This window comes from Chiloscyllium plagiosum, unplaced genomic scaffold, assembly GCF_037043375.1.
Source record: "Chiloscyllium plagiosum isolate Xiang-an unplaced genomic scaffold, Cpla_swu_hap1 HiC_scaffold_23, whole genome shotgun sequence".
In the NCBI taxonomy this organism is placed as follows: Eukaryota; Metazoa; Chordata; class Chondrichthyes; order Orectolobiformes; family Hemiscylliidae; genus Chiloscyllium; species Chiloscyllium plagiosum.
Genome location: NW_028270161.1, coordinates 51,300,232 through 51,319,692, shown reverse-complemented (window position 1 = coordinate 51,319,692; position 19,461 = coordinate 51,300,232). Strand labels below are relative to the sequence as shown.

The 19,461-nt window shown below is 40.2% G+C and overlaps 1 protein-coding gene across 16 annotated transcripts in view; it reads right to left on the bottom strand.

The window, feature by feature from the left end:
* The window catches only part of plekha5 (pleckstrin homology domain containing A5), a 360,346-nt gene that overhangs the window by 16,553 nt on the left and 324,332 nt on the right, over nt 1-19,461 (bottom strand). For 10 of the 16 annotated variants that reach the window (XM_043713467.2, XM_087999669.1, XM_043713465.2 and 7 more), the window contains 5 exons: nt 18,810-18,930; nt 11,618-11,742; nt 10,783-11,010; nt 3,694-3,855; nt 2,687-2,802 (listed from right to left, as the gene is read on the bottom strand). In XM_043713467.2, coding sequence (XP_043569402.2) covers nt 2,687-2,802; nt 3,694-3,855; nt 10,783-11,010; nt 11,618-11,742; nt 18,810-18,930 — 752 coding nt within the window. The remainder of the gene's footprint in view (nt 1-2,686; nt 2,803-3,693; nt 3,856-10,782; nt 11,011-11,617; nt 11,743-18,809; nt 18,931-19,461) is intronic. The other 6 variants (XM_087999672.1, XM_043713466.2, XM_043713473.2 and 3 more) reach the window with 1 other exon arrangement.

Here is a 19,461-nt window from a genome sequence, read left to right as displayed (position 1 = left end):
AACAGTAGCTGTCCCTTGAATAAGCTTCACATTCAATTGTGCCCATTCCTGTCGTTTCCTTCCCCATCCTATGCATCCTAAATCTTGCCTAATCGCATCATAATTGCTTTTCCGCCAGCAATAACTCTTGCCCTGCAGTATATACCTATCCCTTTCCATCTCTAAAGTAAACATAACTGAATTGTGGTCACTGTCAACAAAGTGCTCACCTACCTCAAAATCTAACACCTGACCAGGTTCATTACTCAGTACTAAGTCCAATGTGGCCTTGCCCCTTGTTGGTCTGTCTACATACTGTGTCAGAAAACACATTGGACAAAAACTGACCCATCTAAAAGTATTCGAACTATAGTATTTCCATCAATATTTGGAAAGTTAAAGTCTCCCATAACAACTACACTGCTACTCTGGCTCCTATCCAGAATCATCTTTGCTATCCTTTCCTCTACATGTCTAGAACTATTTGGAGGCCAATAGAAAACTCCCAACAGGGTGACCTCTCCTTTCCTGTTTCTAATCTCAGCCCATACTACCTCAGTAGACAAGTCCTCAAATGTCCTCTGTTACTGTAATACTGTCCTTGACTAACAATGCCACAACTCCTCCTATTTTACCATCTTCTCTGCTGTTACTGAAACATCTAAATCCCGGGACCTGCAACAACCATTCCTGTCCCCGCTCTATCCATGTCTCTGAAATGGCCACAACATCAAAATTCCAGTACCAAACCATGCTGCAAGTCCACCCATCTCATTCCAAACGCTCCTGGCGTTGAAGTAGACACACTTCAAACCATCTTCCGGCTTGCCGGTGAACTCTTGCAACCTTGAAACCTCATTTCTGAACTCACTACTCTCAACCTTCAGGACAGTTGAACTATGATTTAGGTTCCCATCCCATTGCTGAATTAGTTTAAACCCTCCCAAACTGCTTTAGCAAGCTACCCCCCACCACCACCACCAGGATATTGGTACCCCTCTGGTTCAGGTGTAGACCATCTGTTTGTTGAAGTCGCACTTAATCCAGAATAAGCCCCAATTATCCAGGTGTTCGAAACCCTCCCTCCTGCACCATCCCTGTAGCCATGTGTTCAATTCTTCTCTCTCCCTATTCCTCCCCTCGCTAGCACATAGCATGGGCAACAAACCAGAGATAACAACTCTGTTTGTTCTAGCTCTAAGCTTCCACCTTAGCTCCCTGAATTTCTGCCTTAAATCCCCATCCCTTTTCCTATCCATGTTGCTGGTACCTTGGTGGACTACGACTTGGGGCTGCTCCCCCCCTCCCCCCTCAAGGATTCCGAAAACACGATCCAAGACATTACGAACCCTGGCACCTGAGAAGCACCACACCAAACAGGAGTCTATCTCACTCCCACAGAACCTCCTATCTGTCCCCTAACTATGGAGTCCCCAATGACTAATGCTCTGCTCATCCCCCCTCTTCCCTTCTGAGCAACAGGGACAGATTCTGTGCCAGACACTTGTACCCCATGGCTTATCCCTGGTAGGTCGTCTCACCGCAACAGCTGTTAGATCTGTTGAAAGTCTATCCATTTAGCGTGATGATAGTACCTCACAACACAATGGAGGACATCCATAGCGCCGAAAACAAGACTTTGTCTCCATAAACACTGTATGGTGGTCACTTCTAAGATGCTTCTGTGACAGGCAGATTGAGGAGAATGAAGTTTTTACCTCATCACCTGCTGCTGATCCAGTCTAGCAGCTATATCCTTTAGGTCTTAACCAGCTCAGTTGGTAGTGGTGCTGCCAATCCACTCTTGATGATGGATATTGGAGACCCCTACTCTGTATATGCATATTTGCCACCCTTTGTACTTTCTAAGGAGTACTGGGGAAGTTGGAGGGTGGCACTGTATGCGGTAATCAGGTGCTTTGCTGCCCATGTTTGACCTCTTGTCATGAGATGTCACTGGGTCCAGTGTGACAGTTGAGGACTCCTGGGATATTCTTTTTCAACCCTGTATCACTGTACCAATACCTCTGCTAGGTCTGTTTGTACGACAGGACAGATCCAGGGACAGTGAAGGAATTGTCTGGAATATTGTGTGTAGGATATGATTCTGAGAATATTAGAATATGACTACTGAAGGCTGTTGCTGTTCTAATTCTCACACCCAAGATGTTGGTAAGGAGAACTGTGTCAGTTGAAAGAACAGAGTTTGTCACTGTCATTTCTGGTACCTTAGGTGATTCAGATGGCAGTCCAGTTTTATTTCAGTTTTGAGACGTTTTAGCAGTTAAAATAGAATAGCTTTCTAGGCCATTTAAAATGGCAGTTAAGCCTGTGGGCCTGAGGTCACATGTAAACTATGCCAGGTAATGATGGCAGTTTGCATTTCCTAAATGGCATTAGTGAATCAGATGGGTGTTCATCATTACACCTTTTACATTTCTATTTAAAATACTTTTCTTTAATTCCAGATCTTTAAAACTGAACTCAAATGGCAACATCTGCCATGGTCGGAGTCAATCCCAGGTCCCCTAAAAACTATAAATCTCTCTGGATTCCTAATCTAGCAATAATAATTTTTACACCATCACCTCCTGCCATGATGATTGTATATGTTCATGCCATTTAGTAAGAAATACTCACACTGAACAAATATAAAAACACAATTCATTTTTTTGCCTCATTTCCCAAAAAACAAATAAGAATATACCTGCTTCTGGATTTTATTCCATCAAGATCCTTCTTTTTATCCACAGCTTCATCAGGGCTTTGTATTTCAGACTCTGCTTCAGTGCACCTTTCAGACATGATCACTTGGCCTGAGGACTACAGAATTGCAAAAACAAAGTGCTTGCATTAAGGATGATGAAGTTGTCTTCAAGGTTTACTATTTGTCAAAGACCCTGAATTACAGTGGTAATGTGAAATACTGGAAAGTGGTGCCTTTAAATGCTCACAACTGCATCCATATCTTAGCTGCACCAGAAAAGAGGTTAACACGGCTCTTGTGGCACAGTGGAGGCCCAGGTTAAAGCCCAGATGTGGAATAACATCTCTGAACACGTTGATTAGACTAAGTAAAAAAAAAGAGGTTAGAGGGGCTCTTATGGTGCAGTGGTAGTGTCACTACCCCTAAGTCAGGTGGCCTGAGTTCAAGTCGCACTTGCTCCAGAATTATGTAATAACACTTCTGAACAAGTTAGAAAATATGTGAAAAGAAGACAGGCAAAAGATAAAACTGAATGAAATGACCACCTCGTAGCATGCAGGCCTAAGCTTATCCCAAGACTGGCCTGAAATGGAGTCACAGCCCTGGGATCATACTTGAGAAAGTATCATTTTAAGATGTTGAATGTAATTATTTTATAATTGCTCCCTAATATTTTGCTCTGTGTAAACAGTCTTTCACTACTTGACCCTTCATAACCTTTCAAAGTCACATCATGCTACACACGATCACCACTTAATTAGTTTAACTCCAGTGAGAAAAAAACTCAAACATGTTAAGTCCCTCTTTATAACTATTAGCTCATAATCCTGTTAACATGCCAATTGATCTAAGCTTTGCATTGCTTTTATAACCTCACAATAATGGCCTGCCCAAAGATACATTATACATAAATTCCCCAGAATATTTGTACTTTAGTTATCGTATGCACAAAATAGAGAGTGAGAATGACAAGGCCAAATATCTATCACAAAACAATCTTTACTCACATCATTTCCACTTTCTAACTTGTTTTGATTTAGTTCAATGCGTTCTTCTTTTAAGCGAGCAATTTCCTCTGCCGCAGTTTCTTGATGTTGGTCCCAACTATTGTTTCGAACAGCTGCTTCCAACTCTTTGATATTACTTTCAGCAGTTTTATTTCTATGAACCTGAAATAAGAAACTTCTTTGAGAGGATGTGATTGGTTATTTTATAGAACTGACAATCCAGAGATCTGGAAATAATGCAGAGAATTCTACCATTATAGCTTCAGAATTTGAATTCCGTTTTAAAAATCTAGAAATAAAAAAAACAACAAAAGCAAGAATGAAGATGTCAAAGTGTTGTTAAAAACTCAACTGGATCACACAGTCCTTTATGGAAAGCCCTGTCCTTGTCAGATCAATTCTATTCCAAAAACTAAGCAATCGATTCTCCACCATCTGTAGCCATCTGCAGCAACGAGCCTCATCACTGATGAAGGGCCTATGCCCGAAACGTTGACTCTCCTGCCCCTCGGATGCTGCCTGACCAGCTGTGCTTTTCCAGCACCACACTCTTCGACTCATTTAGCAAGCCACAATTTTATGAAATGGTGAGTTCTGCTGCCAGTTTTCCATGGCAATGTAAGGGTCGTAACTGCAAGCCTTGCTCATATTCCAAGAACAATTTAAAAAAAAGCTCAGTCCAACTTAGTACCTATTCTAAATTGCATCTTCTTAAATACAAAATCTAGGTTCTGAAATACAAATTAGTGAAATTTAAGTTCTTTCCAAAGTAAATGCCAAATATTTTTATTTACATTTCAAAAATGTACTTTTTTTCAAAGACATCTTTATATACATAGTCACGAAAGCAGTTGGTTCTGTACGGTAGCATATGAAGAAACAAACAAACAATCACTGGAGTGTGACTCCATCCAGAAAACAAACCCAAGGGATTTCTTACTTGTACAAGATGATATTTACATACATTTGTGATACCCAGAGGGTATGATAACTGAACACACCCCCATTTAACTTTGACAGAAAGACTTTAGATGGTGGTCTTGCCCTGGCTGCCCCATGCTTTATAGCACCTCTCAGCACATAATCCTGGACCTTGGATTGTGCCAGTCTGCAACACTTGGTCGAGGTCACCTCCTTGGTCTGGAAGACCAATACGTTTCAGGCAGACTGAAGTGCATCTTTCACAGAACTGATGGTGCTTCAGGCACAGTCGATGTTTATCTCGGTGTGTGTCCCAGGCAACAGACCATAGAGCACAGAGTCTTGCATGTAATTAACTATTAAATTCAATTTGATTGCAAACATAGAACCATAATGGTTTATTACTTCAAAATTCAACGGGAAAAGTTAGTGTTGATTGAAAAACTGATTGGGGACCCAATGCTACCTGAGGGGTAGCGCCTGACAGCAGAATACATTTACTGCTGAAATTGATAGAATTTACAAGATGTGTTGAGGAGGAAAGGGAAGAAGATAGAGGGATTTCATACACAGATCTGACAAAAATATCCAGAGTTGCAATTGACACATGTACATGGTCAGGCTAATTAAACTTAACTGACACTCTCAATCCTAACCTGATGAAGCTGAATAATACCATGTATCCTGTTAGGACTCTATACTATTCTCTAGTTTCTCTGTTTCCGTATGGATGCTTTCAATATAAATTTCCATTCTCCTCGACTGAGAATTCCTGACCACTCTGGTTAACAGAGACTTTCATTATGATCATTCTATTTCATGCACTTCTACCCTTGGTCCTATTCTTCCCTGCCAGGCACAGAATGGGGTTCTCCTTGTTCAAACCTTCAACTACCTCCATATATAGACTATCCATTGTCATTTCTGTTACTTTGATACATCTTCCCCTCCCCCTAATTTCCTGCCCTCCAGTGCATCTCCTCCACTTCCCGTACCTCTGCCCTTGAACTCCACCCCTCCAACCACAACAAGAACAGAATCTCCCTGGACCTCCCCTTCCACTCCACTAATTTACAGATACAGTGCATTATCCTCCACCATTTCTGCCACCTACAATCAGACCCCACCACTTGAGACATATTTCCCTCCCAATTCCTATCTGCATTCCATGGAGATCATTCCCCCACGACTCCATCATTTGGTCCATACACCCTCACCAACTCACCCTCCAGTCCCAGCACCTTCCATTGCCATCACAAGAGGTGTTAAACCTGCACCCACACCTCCGTTCAAGGCTGCAAAGGATCCTTCCAAATCCGGCACAGATTTTCCTGCACATCCAAAAACCTCATCTACTGTATCTGTTGCCCTCAATGTGGTCCCCTCTACATGGGGGAGACAGGACGCCAACTCACAGAACGTTTCAGGGAACATCTCTGGGACACACGCACCCAACAACCCCACTGCCCTGTGGCCGACCACTTCAATTTCCCCCTCAGCCAAGGATATGCAAGTCCTGGACCACCAAATCCAAGCCACCCGATGCCTGGAGGAAAAACACCTCATCTTCCTCCTTGGGACCATCCAACCACACAGCATCAACGTTGACTTCACCAGTTTCCTCATGACCCCTCCCTTCACCCTCATCCCAGATCCAACCCTCCAACTCAGCACTGCCCTTTTGATCTGTCCTACTTGTCCATCTTCCTTTCCACCTATCTTCTCCATCCTCCTCTCTGGCCTATCACTATCACCCCCTGCCTGCATCTTCCCAGCTACGTTCTCCCCAACATCTATTTATCTCTCAGCAACCACCCCAACACTCTTGATGAAGGGCTTATGCCTAAAACGTTGACTCTCCTGCTGCCTGACCTGCTGAGCCTTTCCAGCACCACACTTTTCGACTCTGCACTCCGCAGCAATTTTCCACACAAGGACAGGAGATGCAACATCTGTTCTCTTCCCTCATTACTCACCATCCAAGTCCAAACACTGCTTCCATATAAAAACACAATTAACTTGTAATTCTTGTAATTTAATATGATGTGTTCATTATTCACAATGAGGTCTCCTCAAATACAGACTCAGCTGATGGTGACTTTGTGAAACATCTCCATTCAGTCCATAAGCATGAACCTGGAATTTCCAATCAGTTGTCATTTTAATTCTCTTTTTTTTATATACATACATTGATGAAATGTGGTGTCACTGGCTGTGCCAACATTTAATGCCCATCCCTAGATGCCCTTGAGAAGGTAGTGGTGAGCTGCCTTCTTGAACCACTGTAGCTCATTTGGTGTAAATAGATCCACAATGTCACTCAGGAGGGAGTTCCAGGATCATTACTCAGTGACCTAAAAGGAAAGGCAATATATTTCTATATCAGGATGGTGTGTAGTTTGGAGGGGAACTTGCGACTGGTGGTGTTCCCATATGTATCTGCTGTCTTTCATCTGTGAAATGATAGAGGTTGTGGTTTGGAAGGTGTTGTAAGTAACACTGGACAATTTCTGCAATGCATCTTGTAGATGGTGCCCATTGTTGCTACTCAGCCTAACGGAGGAGAAAGTGAATGCTTGTGCAAGTGGTGCCAATCAAGTGGCAACTTTGTCTTGTAGATGATGAACAAGCTTTAGGAATTCAGGTGTTGAGCTACTTGCTGCAGAATTGCTAGCTACTGACCTGCCCTTGTAGCCACAGTACTTAAATGATGAGTCCAGATCAGTTTCTGATCAGTGTTGAATCCCAGGATGTTGACAGTCAAGGATTTGTTAATGGTAATGTTACTGAATGTCAAGGGGCAATAGTTAGATTCTCTCTTGTTGGAAATGGCTAGCACAAAATAACTTTTGTGCTACAGTGTTACTTGCCATGTGTCAGCCCAAGCCTGAATATTGTCTATGCCCTAATGAAAGCAAAATACTGCAGATGCTGGAAATGTGAAACAAACACAGAATGCTGGAGAAACTCAGCAAGTCTGGCAGCATCTGTGGAGAGAAATACTGTTAGCATTTTGAGTCTGCTAAGAGTTCTGAAGAAGAGTCGTATTAGACCTGAAATTCTAACTCTAGTTCTCTCTACTGATGCTGCTAGACCTACTGAGTATCTCCAGCATTTACTGTGATTGTCTAGGTCTTGCTACAAGTGAACATGGAATACTCCAGTACCTGAACATGGCACAACCCAGCAGCAATTTTAGACTTCATGATAGAGGGATGGTCATTGATTAAGCAGCTGGAAAACTGACCTCCGAACAACCTTTCCATCCCTATTTCCTGCAGCATTCTAATGATGTGTTAGCTCAATGAACACTACCTCATCTTTTAACAGCGCACTTTACAGTCCTCTGGACACAACATCAATTCAACAACTGCAGATTAATCTCGACTGATTTTGCTTCCTTTCTCTTTGCAAGGTTTGGATTTTTTCTCTTGTTCCTTATGTTTACTTTGAGATAGCTGTTACCCAGAATCCTGCCACTCATGCCACCTCTACTTACATCTTTTGATTCTTTACTTGTCCTATTACCATTTCCTATGGCCATACACCATGAGTGTTTATTTTCAATCTCTTGGCATTCACTTCATTACAGACTTTACGTTTTGCTCTTTTACCATCTTGCCCCATCCTCCCATACCCTCACCCTATTCATTTCCTTCAAAATCTTCTCATTTTTCCCCATTTCTGATGAAAGATCACAGATGTGAAATGACATCTTCGCTTTTCTCATTTTACCCATGCTGACAGACCTGCTGAGTACTTCTGCTTATATGATATTATTCCTTTTGTTCAGGAAGTACAGTCTTTCAATTATGACTGATTAAAATTCCACTGCCATTTTTACCCCCCGAGTAATTTTTCCTAGAAGTAAGAAAAAATGCAATAAGGGGAAACATTCTTTGGGGACAACCAAACAACTTCATTTTTAGTAACAAATTTTCAATTGTTGATTGTTAGGTAACAATGTAACTACAACTTCTAACAGGGTGCACTTAGTTTGTGTTTAATTCCTACATGTCAACCTTGTCCAAACCTCATTGTCTTAAAGTTGTTGAACCAATTTCTTCAACTATTGCAGACCATCTGGTGCAGATACACTCACGGTGCGGTCAGGAAGGACCTGTTTCATTTCTTTTGGCCTTTTCTTACATGGTTTTTGTACAATCAAGTTGCTTGTTAGGCCATTTTAGAGGCATGTCAGGAGAGAACCATAATGCTGTGCATCTGGAGTTACATGTAGGCCAGATCATATAAAGAGGGCAGATTTACATCCCTAAAAAGTGTATTAATGAACCAGATCAATTTCATAACAATTCGATAATTCCACAGTCACTATTACCGAGATTAACTTTGATTCCAGATTAATTACCAAAATTCAGAGTTACTAATCCTTATTTCATATGCATAACAAATTATAAACTGATGTGAAGTGCTTAATTAAAATAAATCATCAATTTTGTTTCACAGTTTTCAAAACTGATTCCTTTTAAGTTCAAAAAAGTATGAAGAAAGTATTTCTGTTATAAGGGTGTCTGATTGTTGCACAGGTCAAGCTGCCATTTAAAAAAAACATTGTGAATAGTCCTCTCTAGGCAAAGCGATTCAGTCTCTTTGGAAATGACTAAGTGATGAGATGCATTTGTGGAATTGCACAACCAGAGGTTCCGAACCATGCCAGAAGATTAAATGTTAATAAAAATAAGATGTCCATGGGAAAAATGTAGTGACTTGCTGGTGAGAAACTAGACCTGAAATAATCTCCACAATTAAAAACAATTTATGGATTCAATATGAATCACTAAGTGCATTGGCGATGTGACTAATGCAATTAGTAGATGACACATCCATGACACATCTAAGTGGATACCCAAAACCAAGTTTACATCACTGACCTTTTCTGACTACACCAAAACTCATATGAATCATTTCAATGTTTTAAAATATTGCAGTGATCATTCAGACAGAATAAATACAAGTCACTTTTTCTTGACTCAGCTGAATGTCCGGCACATATGGAAACCGATCATCACTTTCAAAAGTCTTTCAAACAAAGTACTGAAACTTCACAGGCAGAGTTTACGTTCTTCAAATACGCCTGCCCATTTCTTTTTCAAGAGAAGTTCGGCAATGATTGGCACAAGCAAAATTTAGAAATTCCCATACATGGGGTAATAGTCTGAAGTTCTAACATTTTCTTATACAGAGCAGAGATAAAACTTCCTGTTACTTGGCCATGCATAGTCGGTCTACCCATTAGGACATTGGCATGTACTTGGAGGAATTCCAGCTGCCAGTGGCAAGCTCCTTACTCCCACCACTGCACCCACAAAGTATAACATTAAGTCAAACTGATTGGTCAGACAACAATAACAGTAGACTGTGAATTAACTGGTACATGAATCAGATGACAGACTTTGCCACAAAGGATTTATTCATCCATAATTATCATCGTAAAGCTGGTCATCTTGAAGTGCCTACGCTGAAAGGCGACATACAGTCACAGAGATGTACAGTACAGAAACAGACCTTTTGGTCCAACTCGTCCATGCTGACCAGATATCCTAACCTAATCTTGCCCATTTGCTAGCACTTGGCCCATATCCCTCTCAACCCTTCCTATTCATCGACCTGTCCAGATGCCTTTTAAATGCTGCAATAGTACCGGCCTCCTCCACTTCCGCTGGCAGTTTAGCCCATACACTCTCAACCCTCTGCGTGAAAAAATTGCCCCTTAGGTCCCTTTTATATCATTCCCCTCTCACCATATGTTCATCATATCTTTGCCATTCATTTCCAAAGACAATGGTTACTAGTTGGTTAAGTCCAATAATTATATTTGAGTTTTCTCAGCCATTTTACTGTGTGGATATTTTAAGATCTAATGGACATGTGAGAGAAATAAAGAAACATTCTGCCCTAATTGTTTGATTCTGACCAGAACTAATATATCGATTCAAATGACTAGCCAATAAATGTGAGGGCTTCTAGATCCCTCTTTCATACACAGAAGTTAAAATTAAGAATTAATATTTCATACAAACTAATTGGTTTTTAAAAAAATAGGTCTGCAATTCAGGGCAGGGCAGGGCAACATCACCAGAATATTCATTCTCCACTTCTCCCTTCAATTCCAAAAATCATTTATTCAATTGAACCTACTGAACTTACTGAATATTTGTCTCCAGAATGAAGTGGCTTTATCTGGTTCTTTTCTCTTGATAGACCTTTTGCTGGTGATTGATCTTGCAGACTTATCAAATTTAATCCTTTCCTTTTATCTCTTAGAGAAGCTTGCTGATGGCGTTTTATCCTTTCAAGTTGTTCCTCAACGCTCATTCGAGGTCGTGGACCTTCTGCCAGGAAAAGCTGCTCAACTGCACTCCTGGGTCTTTCCTGCTAGAATGACATTTAATCACATTTAACAAATATGCTGTTCTATTTAGGGGCAAAAAAAGACGCAATGCCTGATTGTTTGTGGTCGAGCAAGTGGCTGCTTGATTTTGTTCTCAAATTAGCATGCTCTGTTGCCATTCCAGCCTTTCAGTACTGATGCATTCTAGGTTTTTCATTCCCGGCAGAAATATTGTTTATGCATAAGCACTAATTGGTCAATCACTCAGGAATTTCCATAAGTAACAGTGTGAACAAAGTGGAATAAAGTTTCCAAGTTTTAATAAAGGAAAGAAAAGGAGTTTATTTCCTGGAGATTTGGAACATGAAAGAGTCATATTAGAATGAAGAAGAGATAATAACAAAATGTGATTTGTGTATTTGGATTTCCTCTTTCAAGTTAATGTTGGAGTTTGCATGAAAACTGTTCAGAATTGTGAATAACTAATGGATAAAAATACATAAATCACATTATTATCAGTATAGATTGTGAAGAACTTGAATAATTCAATTTTCAGTGCTTCTCTAAATAAAACAATCTGCAGGTTACACAGAAGTTTGGACTGATGCACTTTAATTAACAATATTTTTGCAAGTAAGTCCTTATACATACCACGTTAGGTATAATACCATCCATTTTCCGATGCTTTCTTAAAGTAACATAAGAAGCAATTGTAGAAGATTCAGGCATCGGTGATTTGCTTCGAGGAGGAACTATACCAACTGGAAAAGACAAACCTGCAAACATGGAAGTTTAGTTAAATAAATAGCTTTAAAATATCTTTGTTGCCCATCTCATGCAATACACTGAACATGAATGTCAATATGAGCAAGTTTATTTTTACATAGCTGCAGGCAGAAACCAATAAACACCAAAAGAGCAACAGTTCAAAATAGGAAGAAAAATATTTTGCCTATTCCATTCTGATTCTTCAAATTATTAGTTGTTAGAGGTGCTTTAATATCAAAACACAACTGTAACTGTTACATACTGGATCAAAGATAGAAACACAATTTTGATTCATGTTGAGCCTGATCGTGCATTGCCATTCCACATATATTTTAGCTATGACATTACAAAGTATCTTTGTTACATAAAGTTACTATTATAACTAAGGTTAGAGGCATGAAGGATTCCTTTCTTAATCCAACTCCTCCAGTGGCCATATGGTTTGAATTTAAAAGAGATGGTTACATAGCCAATTACATAAGTATCCCCATTAAGTTCACTGTCAGAAACGAGTTAGAACATAGAACAGTACAGCACAGAACAGGCCCTTCAGCCCACGATGTTGTGCCGACCATTGATCCTCATGTGAGGTAAACCTAATGTACAAACTCTCAAATTTCTGTGACCATATACATGTCCAGCAGTCTCTTAAATATCCCCAATGACCTCACTTCCACAACTGCTGCTGGCAATGCATTCCATGCTCTCACAACTCTCTGCGCAAAGAACCCGCCTCTGACATCCCCTCTATATTTTCCACCAAACAGCTTAAAACTATGACCCCTCGTGTTAACAATTTCTGCCCTGGGAAAAAGTCTCTGGCTATCAACTCTATCTATGCCTCTCATTATCTTGTACACCTCAATTAGGTCTCCTCTCTTCCTTCTTTTTTCCAATGAAAAAAGTCCGAGCTCAGTCAACCTCTCCTTATAAGATAAGCCCTCCATTCCAGGCAGCATCCTGGTAAACCTCCTCTGAACCCTCTCCAAAGCAATCACATCTTTCCTATAATAGGGCAACCAGAACTGGACACAGTATTCCAAGTGCGGTCTAACCAAAGTTTTATAGAGCTGCAACAAGATCTCACGGCTCTTAAACTCAATCCCCCTGTTAATGAAAGCCAAAACACCATATGCTTTCTTAACAACCCTGTCCACTTGGGTGGCAATTTTAAGGGATCTATGTACCTGCACACCAAGATCCCGCTGTTCCTCCACACTGCCAAGAATCCTGTCTTTAATCCTGTACTCAACTTTCAAGTTCGACCTTCCAAAATGCATCACCTCGCATTTATCCAGGTTGAACTCCATCTGCCATCTCTCAGCCCATCTCTGCATCCTGTCAATGTCCCGCTGCAGCCTACAACAGTCCTCTATACTGTCAACATCTCCAACCTTTGTGTTGTCTGCAACTTGCTAACCCATCCTTCAATCCCCTCATCCAAGTCATTAATAAAAATTACAAAGAGTAGAGGCCCAAGAACAGAGCTCGGTGGAACACCACTCACCACTGACTTCCATGCAGAATATTTTCCTTCCACTACCACTCGCTGTCTTCTGTCGACCAGCCAATTCTGTATCCAGACAGCTAAATTTCCCTGTATCCCATTCCTCCTGACCTTCTGAACGAGCCTACCATGGGGAACCTTATCAAATGTCTTACTGAAGTCCAAATACACAACATCCACCGCTCGACCCTCAACAACTTGTCTAATAACATCCTCAATGGTTTCTTCAGTTAATAAATAATATTTCCTTTATTATAAACAAAATTTACTCCAACAAACATGCAATGATTACTGACAAAAGATTTAGGTCATAAAAATCCAAAATTAGATTCTAATATCTAGATTCAACACAAAGCAAACATGTGTAGTATATCAGCTTTGGTTTAACATGCTACATAGCAAATGTAGTCAACATATAACTCGGCAACCCCAGGCATATGCTAAAAGCACTTATCTGCCTGAAACTGCTTCCTTGCTTTAGTGCCTCTCAGTTCTGACTTTAACTGTTCAGTCATTGTTGAAATGTTCTGAGTGTTGCAATAGAAACCTCACAACAAACCTCATACTTAGCAAGAGGCAAAACCAATAGTCAATAAGTAGCAGACAGTAATGGTATGTACTGCTCCCTGCATGTTCAATATTCACAGATTACTAGCTTACATTGTACAAATGGATAAAAAGAGAAAATGGATATCATTATAACAGTCAGAGGATCTATTCAACCTACTTCAGCAGGCAGATCAAAGCAAAGTACCACAGATGCTGGAAATCTGAAGCAAGCACAGATAATGTTGGAGAAACCTCAAAGCTCTGCCAGAATCTGTGGAGTGTCCAGTATGACTCTCCTTCAAACTTGAAATGTTAACTCTGTTTCACCCTCTACAGATGCTCCCAAACCTGAGTTTCTCCATAGCTTTGTGTTTGTTGCAGGCAGACATGGCACCCAGTTAAACATCTTATCCACAATCAAAACCTCTAATGTTACAGCACTTTCCCAGCACATTACTTAAGTTAAATCTTGTATTTGAGTCTTGGAAAGGTGTTTCAACCCATCATCAGCTGACTTGGAGATAACAGTGCAATCTACTGAGCTAAGCCGAGACAAAAAAAATTCCTGAGCGTTACTTGATTCCTTTGAAGTTGAGAAACATGTTACAGAACTTGTATGGGAATGGTAACATAGTCGTAATATTACTCTTCTATTAATCCACAGGTGAAAGTGAGGACTGCAACTGCTGGAGATTAGAGTCGAGAGTATGGTGTTGGAAAAGCACAGGTGGTCAGTCAGCATCCGAGGACTCTTGTCCAGTCTGGCCAGTATGTGCTCCAGGTTCACAACAATACGATTAACTCTAAACTGCTCTCTCAAGTAGCCTTGGAAATCACTCAGTTTCTATCTAAATGATAAAGAAATATGTTTTTTAAAAATGGATGAATAGACAGTGGAAAGGAATCCCAGAATAAGTTGCAAAGTTAAATTTTGTCTAGTTTCCCCTTTAAAGTCCTCCTCATCATCTACAAAGCTGTCACATTGACTAATTGCACAACAGCCTGACACACTCACCATCGTTGAGAATGTCTTGCCCATGAGTTGCCAGCTCAATAATATACATTCAGAAAGGTGTTGGCCTGGGAGATCTCAAAGTCGACATGGGAACCCATGAAGTCCCATTGCATCAGGCCAACATGGGCAAGGAAATATGCAGGTTACCATCTACTGTTCTACTTCAATATTCCTCCAAATTTGAAAAATCAAGGAGGTACAGAGAATTGACTTCTGGTGTCAACATGCAAATCTATTACGAAGAGTGACCACTTAACACAATCACTGACCAATTTGGCTGAATCCTGAAGGACATGTATGCTGTACAAGGCATTCAGCAGATGTTGGAAGCACTAATAAGATGGATAATTCCACTTGACTTCATCATTTTGCTGAAAGTATTGGTAAGAGAGACTACTGCATCGTCCTTGTGGAGACAAAGTTCTGTCTTCACATAGAGGCTACTTACCATTGAGTTGTGTGACAGCATCATTTTGACAGCATCATAAAATGGCTTAAATTAAGAATGAATCCAGCAAGTAAAAGCTGGGCATTCATAAGGCACCGTGGCCACCATCAGCAGAATTTTATTTAATGACAACCTGTAGTCTATTGATTTTGCATATTCCTCAATTTACTATTAAGGCAGGGCCAAGCCCAATTCAATAGCAAGGCCAGGATAATATTTTAGGAACAGCAACACACAGCCTTTCATTACATTAGTTGGCAGTTTTTCATTATGGTACAATTCACGTGGTAAGCAGCATGTGGTAGGCTCAAGGGCTCCACTTTGCCAAGCAGCTTTTGCTGCATTTGTTGAAGTCATCAAGAAGCTGTGCTGAATTGTTCATCATGTTTTCTTGGTCCTCTTCTCAGCCAGGTGAGCTTTCCATTTCTCCTTAACTCTTCTGATGTCTCTCTAAACAATGAGCATCTGGACTCCCTTTCCATTGGCAGTTGTCTCCCATTATGTGTCCATGTTTACCATTTTCATAATCTTATATGTAGGTGTTTTTGTGGGAAGGGGTGGGTGCACAGCAAGTTGTGACTCAGTGTACAAATGGTTTTTGGAATATAGTCATCATACATCCAATGAACATGGGCCAAGCAAGTACCAATGCCATTCGATAAATGATGATTACATGTTGACAAAATTAGTATGCTACAGGATCTTGAGGTGGTGATTTTACCCCACCAAGGCATACTGAGACTACATATTTGCAAAGTTGAAAGTTATGTTGTCTTTTCTTGTGCTTGGCTTAAATTATCCAGGTCTACCTACCATACTGAAAATATAGTTTTGGGAGACCTGCAGTTTGAGGCTCTCAGTCAAGTTGCTTTTGTTCCACATACACTTAGGGCAATAGTTTTCGCAATGTGTACATTGGTTTCAGCATCAAATGACAAATTGCCTGTGATTGTGGAACTTAGATATCAGCAACCTTCACTGTCACATTGACAGCATTTTGTTTTGGGTCTTAAGTGAGGCTGAACAGCTTTCCATCAGTGATGAATATGCTGGAGTATGTGCATCAGAATACAACCTGATTTGACCTCATTGTGAAGCTCAAACTCTGACATTGCTCCATCAGGGCTAATCTTAAGCCTCAGGTTATCATGAAAGGAGAAGATAAAAATTATTAGCTTCAGCAGGTAGCCATTTTCCTTCAGCAGCTTAAATTGACCACTTATGCGCATATAATAATGGTCTTGTCTGGTTGAGAATAACAGTCGTCCTTTTTCTTCATGGCATTTCTCTTGCAGCTGTCAAGATTGAGATGATCATGTCAATCAGATATCCACAGCCTTACAAGGGCCGCATGGGCAATACTCTACCCACAATGCTCAGGAATGAAATGCTTTGGTAGTTGTTGCAATCACTGGAATCATTCTTGTTCCTGTTTTGGGCAAAAGTTTTTGCATCACACATATCCTGGGCACCATATCCTTTTCCAGCAAGTCAGAAGTTCTCGCAGATGCTTCAAGAGTGCTGATTTCTCATATTTAATGAGTATAAATAGTATGGCATCATTGCAACATGACCTGGAGCTTTATTAATAGTCAGCACACCAATAGCTTGGTTAGGTTCCTTCAATACTAGTTTGACATCAAGTGCTTCACTGGCAAGCATAGTTTCTCTGTTGCATACAGAAGCCTTAGTGATCATATTCTCCCTTGACTACAACCCAATGTTGTGTTCCAGACAGCGATATTAGCTTTGAACTACAGTTTTCTCTTCTTGTTTCCAGTGTGCTGACTGCAGAATTGTGGATTCCAGTGTGGACTAATTTTAAAGTGTGTTTGTTCAATTAAGCCAAGAACTGCTGGCTTTTATTTGAATAGGCAGCACAGTTAACATTGATATAAAGATGGTCCTTCTGCTTCACTAGTTGCATTGGATCCTGGTGCACACCACAAAGGGCTCTTTATTACAATTAGTACTAAGGTGGTTCTGCCTTGGTAATTGAGGTCATGACTGGGGATAATCAGGTCTCTAGCTGCCAATGGATGCCCCTAATCACCCTTTAGCATGGATCACTGAGAAAAAAAATGTTATTTACCCAAAGTTTAGTTTAGTAGCAAAGTATATGTAGTTTCTATACAGTTCCATTTATCTTTCCAATGCCACGCTATCTGAGGCAAAAATGTCATCACACGGAATCCCCTCAGTAGGTAAAGACATGCTGTCTCAGTACGGCTATCGACAGAATCATTGAGTGCCTTTCAATTCTATTGTGCAGCATGACAGTGGGAGCTTAAGCACTCATGAGGTTTACTGGCCCTGTTTGAGTTGAGAGGTGGATAGATAGGACACGTTCTGAAACATATTTTGGTTTTGTCATTAACAGCTGAAAGTTCCTTACAGTGAGTCCTTCAAAATTCTACCCTCCTTGACAAACATGTGGTGCTTTTGTTTCAATGATCCTTTTAGCGAGTCTTGAGTTTTGCAAAAAGGCAACTTTCATCCTTTGAATCTTCATGCCAATCACATCAGCTTGCAGACACTGGCAATCAGTTGCAAACCATCAGTTAGCCCTGTGCACCTGATCCTGACTTTTCAGCTTGCCAATCAAGGAGTTATCCCCATGTATTTCTGTTTTCCTGATGCAATGGATTTGGTTCATTTGTTAAGCAAAGACTCTAAATTCCATGTATATTAAAATAGTTGGATTGTGGTGAGTTAGCACCTTACTTGTTGGACGCTGGTTGACTTCAGTGAGTAGTAGCTTATTAATGGGATGCAATAGTCTCTCCCACTATTGGAGGCAGCCCAGTAGTTCCAACTATGTGTGCCACTTTCATTCAGCTTAATTGCTTTCTCTCATGTTGTGTTAATGCTCTCCAGCAAAATAAGAATGTCCTCTTCAAAGCTCAAGCTGCACATGACTTATACATTTCCCAGCTGCCCAAATGTAAGCGACATAAATATAATTTCTGCTGATAGGGGAGTCCAAGGCTTGGGCCATATTTTAAAAATTAGGGCCAGATCATTCAGGATTGGGTAGCAATTCTATGCACCAGGACTGATCAGTAGGTGGAACCATCTTCTGAAACAGTAGTTGATGCACGATCAATGGTAAATTTTAAATCTCAGATTAATAGATCTTTGCTTTCCAAAGGTATCGCAGGATATGTGATAAAGGTGGATAATATGGAGTTAGAGATCAGAGCTAATCTGTAGCCTGAGTGGTTTGAAGAACTAAATGATTTATGCTTGTTCCTGTGCTCTTGACATCTGTTTGGATGCAATAATAGAACAAGATTACAGTGAAACTGAGTTAAACAGCTGTCCAGAAACAAAATTACATTTGATATCAATCCTAACAATATTAACTCAGACTTGAACCAGTTTAAGATCAGTTCGTAACAAACATAGTAAACCATCTTCAGAATCCTAGCCATGGAATGGTTGCACTCAATTTGAATCTGACCTCAAACCATTTAAGTATGAACAGGAAGACAATCAGGTAAAGTGCAATCCAGATATACAAATCTTATTTTCTGTATATTACTACTACTGCTACCTTTAGATGTGACACTTTCTTTGTCAGGTACCACTTCTGACTTCTCATCCACATTTGATTCATCAACCTCAGTGACAGTTGTCAGTTCTGGTTCACTCTTGTACTGTCGATAATCAGAACCCTGTAGTTGGAAAGTGATTTCTATTAAGTAGATAATTTGCTGAGCAATTAAGTCTTCAAGACTCAGTTAAGTTCTAATCAGGATCAATTTTTAGAAAAGAATGCTTGAATCATTGCCCACTAATGGACAAGACATTTTGTTTAGAGAGCAATGTTTAATATACAAGAATATTATAGCATCAAAATTACCTTTGGCACATTCCAAGAAACTAAGAAATAGATATATGTATAATCAAGACTAGCATTTTTTTCCAAAGAGTTATTTTGTGAAGTTTGAAAATTATGCAGATACTTATTCAAAATTTAGTCCTGCTGCAAAAAACTTATTTGGTTGTGAATACTGACAAAGATATCCATTTTCGATTTTGGTATTAAAAAAGGACATTTGGAAGATAGTAAGAATCGTATAGCAACAATAAAGTGAGTTCAAAAGCTAGTCAAGTTGCTTGGACTGTTAGCATAAATGGTTGGGCTGCCATTATATTACCGTTTTGGTGTGACTGCAAATCAGTTTCTTGTGTTAATGAACACC